This window comes from Ammospiza caudacuta, chromosome 7, assembly GCF_027887145.1.
Source record: "Ammospiza caudacuta isolate bAmmCau1 chromosome 7, bAmmCau1.pri, whole genome shotgun sequence".
Taxonomy (NCBI): Eukaryota; Metazoa; Chordata; class Aves; order Passeriformes; family Passerellidae; genus Ammospiza; species Ammospiza caudacuta.
In genome coordinates, this window is record NC_080599.1 from 31355811 (window position 1) to 31363820 (window position 8010).

General features: G+C 43.1%; 1 protein-coding gene across 1 annotated transcript; it reads right to left on the bottom strand.

The window, feature by feature from the left end:
* Positions 1 to 31: 31 nt before the first annotated feature.
* LOC131559894 (holocytochrome c-type synthase) lies at positions 32 to 5233 on the bottom strand. Its single transcript, XM_058808418.1, has 7 exons — positions 5154 to 5233; positions 4580 to 4729; positions 3725 to 3873; positions 2978 to 3126; positions 1721 to 1840; positions 1106 to 1192; positions 32 to 680 (listed from the first exon to the last, which is right to left on the bottom strand). Exons 2-7 carry the CDS (start codon positions 4692 to 4694, stop codon positions 482 to 484), a joined length of 819 nt encoding a protein of 272 aa, XP_058664401.1. The 5' UTR covers positions 4695 to 4729; positions 5154 to 5233; the 3' UTR covers positions 32 to 481.
* Positions 5234 to 8010: the final 2777 nt, after the last annotated feature.

Consider the following 8010-nt stretch of genomic DNA (forward strand, 5'->3'; position numbering starts at 1 on the left):
TTATGTAAACAAAACATGTAATTTGAAAGAGTTCAGATCTTTTACCATTTATTCATCATGGAGGTATCCAAATACTTTAAATATGTGAAATAATGGCAGAAATTTCCTGTTTTCAATAATCAAGTAATACTCAAAGCTCCAGTCAGAATCAGAATTTCAATGTATTTGGAGCAGCACTGAAGTCATGAAATGAAAAGAAGGCAAGCTTCCGCAAAATCTGAGACGAAGAAAGGCTTCCCAGTTCTTAAGAAAATTAAGATACATGTTTTTGCCACTGTAACTTTATTATTCCATTTGAAACACCACAAAGCATTGGTGTACTTAGGGAGAGATTTCCCTGTCCTCCCTTCCCACCCCCAAAGAAGAGTGGTGATGATGAAAGCAATGACAGCTGCAGCAAACCTCTGTCTCAAGTCCTGATATTGACAGTCCACTGTCTAGGAGCAAAGTGGTTATTTTGGAGTACACACCACAGGAGCAGTTATGAAGTCCAGCGCCACCAGGCCACCTTGACTCTGTCCCAGACGGCCGAGAGCGAGTCCAGCGCGGGGCGCACGTCCAGGATGGTGAACTGGTAGTTCTCATCCACCGCCCCGCCGTCGTAGTAGTCGATGACGTAGCGCACCTCCTTGCCACAGCGGTCAACGATCCAGTCGTGCCTGTCAAAGGGCAGCTCGTACCTGCAGGGGATGGGGAACACCCCATGGAGACATTATTGGGGATTATGAACCTGGGAGAGGGAGGCCCATTCACGATTTGTTTGTCCGTAAGATCCCACTAGTACATCTATCTCCTGGCAATTCTAACTTGCAATACCAGTTCTGAAACATCTTTAAATTAATTCCACAACATGTTTTCAGACACATTTCTCCAGCCTCCCTTTTTGACCAACAACTGCTAAGACCTGGCAATGCAGTAACCATTGTAACAAGTAGCTACAAACCCCACAGGACCACTTCAATGTTCATCCCACCACACAGACTCTAAAGAGGCTGTCAAGTGCAAAAAGCAGATGGGGAGCCGAGAAACATTCAAAAAATGTCAAAAATAGTCAAAAAAAGACTATGGGAGACTGGAGATCTTTTTTCTGAAAAGTCCTACGTACCCCATCCATGAACGTATTCTGGCTCTTGGCGAGTACTCCTTTGCTTTGCCTCCAAACCGCATCAGTGAGGGCCCACATGGACATTCCCTGTGCACACAATTCAAAAAGAAAAGAGTTTTCACCTGTTAACACAGTCTTATTTTCAGTGATTAAACCACTGTGGCAATTTGTTTTAGCAACACAGAAACTGAGTAGAAAAAAGCAACAGTAAAAAATTAATTACAAGTGATATAACCCAACATTTTTTCCTTTTTCTAAAGCTTTGAAAAGTCACCCAGTTTCTGTCAGCATTTACTGCTGGTATATCAGTACCCCTGATCTGCTCCAAACCATTGTTCTAATTTGTCAACAAAGCAGTTCTCTGCAAATCTAATCCACAGATTTAACAGATTAAAGAATAGAAAACCATAATCCAAACTACTGTGTAAAAATGATCATGGAATTTCAGAGAAAAATTTACAATACCAAATGCTTAACTAGTCTGTGTCTTGTAGGAACAGGGACTATGCTGGTCTAAAAAGTGACAGTCTTGTCACCAGTCATGCTAATCCAAGTTTACAACTCATATCTTTGTCATAACAAATATTCCATATGCAACATTTCACAGGTACGTACGTAGCATGTAGAGCTTCCCACTTCAAAATCTCCTTCCAGGCTTGCTCATTATTTTGATTATGAATCTTAATAATGTTGGTCATGTCTTCACTTGTTATGTCATCATCTTTCCACCTCCACCTAAAAAATAAGAAGTTGAAAATTGTTTATAAACATTACAGCATAGCATATTGTTTATAAACATACAGCATACCTTCCTAGCTTTATCTGATAAACTTTTGAATGAAGATTTACAGCTGTATGCAAGACACAAGACAAGTATGCAAACTTCTGGCTCATCTGCTTAAGCATCTTGAGAACCACTTCATTTTCTGTGCACAAGTGTGGCTATCCAACTTATCATCACAGAGATCTACAAATTCTATGTAGCTAAATTAACTGGATCAGAAAGTTATCAGGGTGTGCAAACATCACCACATCCACAGTATTAATAAACAATGCTTAGGAAAAATCCCACTTGCATTCCTAATGCACAGAAGTCCTGTATTCAATACATTTTGCAAACACTTAGGAATACTTTCCATCTCTCTTGACACTGCATTTTGACTGTATGTGTGCTTCCTATTCAACTAGCATAACCTTAAGACATTTCAGTGTTTACAGGAGCCAAACCTGTATGTTCCATCCAGGCTGCTTATGTCATATTGAGTTACGAACCACATTGACATGTAGGAAAAAGAATTACTATTGCTCCAAAAGTAAACTACCTGTAAACTTCACCTGTTAGAGAATGACAAATCATTACAAAAGAACACAGAAACATCAGCACAGGAGGATTTTTAGTCTTGCGTACACTAAATCTTTGTAAATACTAAAAATATTTACTTGCAAATTTCCTCAGTTTTAGCCACTGTGCAAAGTTAGAAGTTCTCACATAGAACTTTTACTGTCATTTCACAGCATTAGCATGAAACCAACTGGCAATCGTGCAGCTGGCATGACTGCCATCATACAAACTTTGTCTACCCCTGTACAGGGACTTTGAGCCACTAGCAGTTGCTTGACATTTTTTACCATCCTCCTAATCACTAGAAGACACACGGCTTTTTGAGACCAACTCACCCTTTAAAATATAAAGATGTTTATAAGAAAAGTTATTTTTAAAAGAGCTATTTTATTATTTTCTGGTTAAAAGCCACAAACTCTCAAAAAAAAAAAAATACAACCCCAAAAAAAACCCCCAAGACCAATAACTAATGATACTAGTTCATGAATTCTAGGCTCACAGACATATCTGATAGTTCACAGTGTATTTACCCTTTTCTTAGCATAGCATTCCAGAACATTTGCTCTGAAGGATAGACCCATTTCTTGTCAGAATGTGCTCTAGGAATGGAAGATTCCTCTCTAACAGTTGACAATGGAAATGGTTGACCTGGAGATGGCTGCTGATTGGGAGGAGGCATCTAGCGAACAAGGAGAACCAAAACCAAACTACATTATTAACATTTTGGTAAGTTACAGTGTTTGAGAAAAATCAAAGCATTATCAATCAACTCCTACAAAGATCAAGAAGTTCAGCCTTTACTCAATTCCACCTTTTTTTTTTTTTTTTCAGCAGAACTCTTTGCACAAGTTTGTCATCAGGAGACTACAGGAAAGCTTTCTGCCTAAACTTCAATTTTCAAAAGAGCAATGCTTTTTGTAAATCAGAGGAAATCTCAGAGATGCTAATCAGAACTTAACCATACTGCTGTTACACAGAAACTAAAATCCAACAATGTATCATAAAAAACATTTATGCAACTAGTAAATAGAGAGCAAAAGATATCTTTAAAAACAGGAAAACCACCAGAGATGTAAGTTTTAATACAGTGCTAAATAAGAAGTGACTTGTTTTTAAATAAAAAATTGCACAAAAAAGAGAAAATGCAGTCTTAAAAATAAAACAATAATGTTATTTCCCAGACTTTCCAGCTTCATAGTAACACTATTTACATTTTTGGGTATAATACTTCAGAAGAAAGAAGACTAAAGAAAACATATGAAGTAAGCAAAAGTTACCATATTGCTGGGATCTATGTCATCTTTCATTTGAGCTGTACCAGACTTCACAGGACATGCTACAAACTCATAAGCTCTTTCTTGATGTGCAGGAACATCATCTGTGCTCTCAGTTCTATGATCAGCACTCTTCATGTGCATTGGACAGCCTTAAACACAACAGCAGTATACGTTTTGTTACAAGATGAAAACTCCAATACATGAAATGGAAAAGTTCATTGAAAGCTCGTGTAAATGCAAATGGGTATTTCATTATTTTTCCTGAGCTTTTTAACAGTTTTGACTGCTCTCTTTCCTGCATGTCAGGCCCCAAAAATCATGACAACCCTGAGTTGCCTGTGTAGTCTCTGAATGCTCATTTCCCACCCCCCATCCTGGTCCCAATACTGAACTGTTTGTACTTAAGACTTCCTAAGGGACCCAGTGCATTTACTGAGTCAACAGAAGAGCTGACATCCTTCTCCAGGCGTCCATCTCACTCCACCCTTGTGCAGCCCTTTTCCAGATGCACAGTTTTTAATGACAACCAATCAACCCATCACCATCTCTGTGGGGCTCCCTGACCCTCTGTGGCTGTGCCACACCATGGAACAGATCTGCAGGGCCCTTAGGAAACCGGACAACTGGAAGCGACCCACAGCTTCTACAGTAAGCACCTCCTGTCTCTACAAACAAAGCAGCCGGCACAGTGTTCGGGTGAACAAGTGACTCCTCCTAAGTAAAATTTATTTGAGAATTACTTATTTGAACAAAAACCTCAAATTTATCCGAAGAATTTCTCCCTCCCCCCCACCAAGACTTTTCAGTCTTGTTTCCACATAGAGTTTAGCTCATTTAGGTTTCAAGAATGATTACCGCTCATTTTTTCTTGGTTCATGGGACATTCTGAAGGTGGAGACGCCGTCTGGTATTGCCTGGATGCATTCGGTGGCTGCTCTGTGGCAGCCGGGGAGGACGCGGACAAACCCATGGCCTCTGCACACCGGGCCTTTCAAGATCAAATTTCTAAACAAAAAGAAAGCAAACATTCGTAACACAAAACTACACCGGCTATTTATTGAGGTGAACGCCAAGTGCAGGTGCAGTACTGCACCACAAATTAAAAAATTAACTGAAAAATCGATTTAAGTAACAAGCTTCCAGCCCAAACAAAACCCAAGGCCCTAGCGGGGCTGCCCCGAGCTGCTGCCCAGGCTCCTCACGGTCCCGTCGGAGCTGTGCCCGCATGCCCTGAAGGACAGCGGCTCCCGCCCCGGCCCGGCCCCCGCCGTGACCGAGCCGCAAGGTCAGGGCAGGCCCGCCCCTCCGCGCGGCCCGGCCGCCCCAGCGCCGCCTCCCAGCGCCGCCGAGGCCGGCGCTGCCGCTCCCCGCCGCGCCCCGCACATCCTTCGCACCCGCACCCTCATCCTCCTCATCCTCCTCTCCTCACCTCGCCCGGCCTGGCCCGGCCCGCGCCCCCGCGGCGGCCCCGAGCCCTCGCGAGAACGCGGCCCCGCTGTACGCCTGCGCCCGGCGGCGAGGGGCGGGCACGGGGCCGGCTCCCCGCCCAGGTCCCGGCCCGGCTCCCCGCCCGCCGTCAGGGCTGCGGGAGCGGGGCCAGGCTGGAGCCAGGTCTCCTCCTGCGGCCGGGCACGGACCTGGGTCCCCTCCCGCCGCCGGGCACAGGGCTGAGTCCCCCGCGGCCCCGGGGTTGAGCCCTCGCCCAGCGCACGGCTGCCCAGGCCTGGCAGCCCGGGGACGAGAGCCGGGTCCGAGCTTGCCAGCGAGAGCGAACTGTGCCAAGAGAGGCTCGCGGGAAGCCCCGGGCAGCTGTGCTCGCACCTCGTGCTGAGGGCTTGTGTGTGAAATCATTGCCCCTTACAACCGCGAATAATTGCTTAAGTATAGAAGGAACCCTCAACGTACTAGTAGCACCGATACCGTGAAGGTGTATCCTCTTTAGTATTTAACTTGCGGAGATAGTAAAGTTATTTAAGATTATTTTTAAACATCAACTAGCCAAGAAAAGTATCATAGCTCTTTTAAGGTTTCCTAAGCAAACTGCCTTATTTCCAAGCCAGAAGATGCATTTTACCTGCACGTGTGAAGTACTGTGCATAACACACAGAAGATGGAGCTCAGTGTGCATCAAAGCACAGAATATTAACTTCATCACAGCCCTTTTTGACCAACAAGTGCTAAGACCTGGCTATGCAGTAACCACTGTAAGAGCAGGTACAAACCCCACAGGACTATTTCAATGTTCATCCCACCTCGTGTTCTCTAAAGAAGCTGTCAGGTGCAAAAAGCAGGTGGGGAGCCAAGAAACATTCATTATAAATGTACAACAATTAGAACTGATGTAAGAACTACAGTTTTTTCCCAAATAGTCTATTTAATTGTAACATTTAAAAATAGAATTAAAGGGTAAACTAATTTAATCTTCAAGTGACGTAGTTATTACAGTAGCTTAGGATGAAGAAAATCCAAACTTTCACATGCCATCTTTCAAAGCAGGATCTTTCTTATGAACAAGGACATTGCCATTCAGTGTGAAAATGAAATAAAAATACAAGTATAAAACAATACCAAAGATTCATCCTTTCAGTCATTTTTGCCCTTTTATAGTCTTGATTACTTAAGAGGAAATTATTTTCTACCCCCTCTGCACGCAGGAATTATTAGCACAGCATATTGAGAACCTTAAGATAGAAATTTACTATTATGTCAGGAACTGAATCTCTACTATATGCCCTAGAAAACGTTCTGATTGCCTCCATAATTTCCCAGTTCAGGCATATTTGGCTTTACTGCAGTATCCATCTGAGACTACACTCACAGTAACAGCTGTGTAAGCAGCACTGAACAATCATTTTGTGTCTTCCCTTGCTACACATACAGAACCACAGAACAGTTTGGGTTGGAAGGGACCTTAAAGATCCTCTCATTCCAACCCCTGTGCCATAGGCAGGGACACCTTCCCCATGAAAGGAATGAGAAGGAGGTGTCTTAACAAACAAGCTGTGGGCTTGATGGCAGATATGGTCAGATGCAGAGGTGAAAAGCAATGGGGGAAACCACAAATTCCATAGGAATTCCACTAATTGACACAGTCTGCTACTCACTCAAGACTGTGCTAAATCTCTGGATTTAGAGAAAAATAATGGAGACACAAGGAAAAAGAAAAAGAGGGTGGGGGGCTATTAGGTGTTTCAGGGAGTCTGTACCTCTGAAGCACCTCAGCCAATGGGGAGAGAGGAAGAATGCGGCCGGGAAATTAGGGTAAAAAGAAGGCTGTGTGCCCTAAAACTTTTGAGACCCCATGGGAATGCCCCATGACCTCTCCTTTTATTTGAACAAAGTTACAGGACTCCTCTGTCTCCTTTTTGGACATAAACCTTAGGTGTTTGTGGATTAATTTTCCTGACACTTACACCAGGTAGCTCAAAGCCTCATCCAACCTGGCCTTCAACAGGGGCATCCACAGCTTTACTGGGCAACCTGTTCCAGTGTCTCACCACTCTCACAGGGAAGAATTTCTCTTAACATCCAATCTAAACCTGCCCTCTTTCAGTTTAAATCCATTCCCCTTTATCCCATCACCACATGCCTCTGTAAAAGGTCTCTCTCCAGCTCTCCTATAGCCCCTTTACATACTGGAAGGGGCTCTGGAGTGTCCACAGAGCCTTCTCTTCTCCAGGTTGAACAGCCACAAGTCACCCATCCTGTTTTCACTTAACGACACTGTTTAATAAGATCCTCCCAGAGAGCAACTGAAATCTCTGTTTCTAAGTATTTCAAGTCAGTGGCAGAAGGACTCTATGGTAAAACAGATTTTGTCTCTCTGATGTTCTCAAATGGAAAATTGCTCCTACTCCTTCCTCTCCAAATACATAATGCCATAGATGTCAGTATGCCATCTCCCTGCTTCCACCATCACTCTCCACCACAAGCAACAGCTGCACTATTACTCATTGTATAGATAATAGTTTTCACTATTGTAAGATAAGCCAAGTAGCAAAATATTTTTTACTCAATGTAAAGGCTTCTTCACAAAGAACACCAAGGTCCCAGTCTCAATGAAGCAGTCTGCCCATAGGTATATTGCACTGTGAACTCCAGAAAAGTAGATCAAAAAAAGACACCACAGTACCCCAACTTCTAAAATGTGACAAATATCCATTGCAAAGATTGATTTTTTGTTTTAATCTTAGTGCAAAATTATCACACCAATATGAGGAGAGAAACCAAAGTTTTCAGCAAGAATTCAAAGAGTAATAAAAAAATTTAGGAAAAAAATGAAAAGC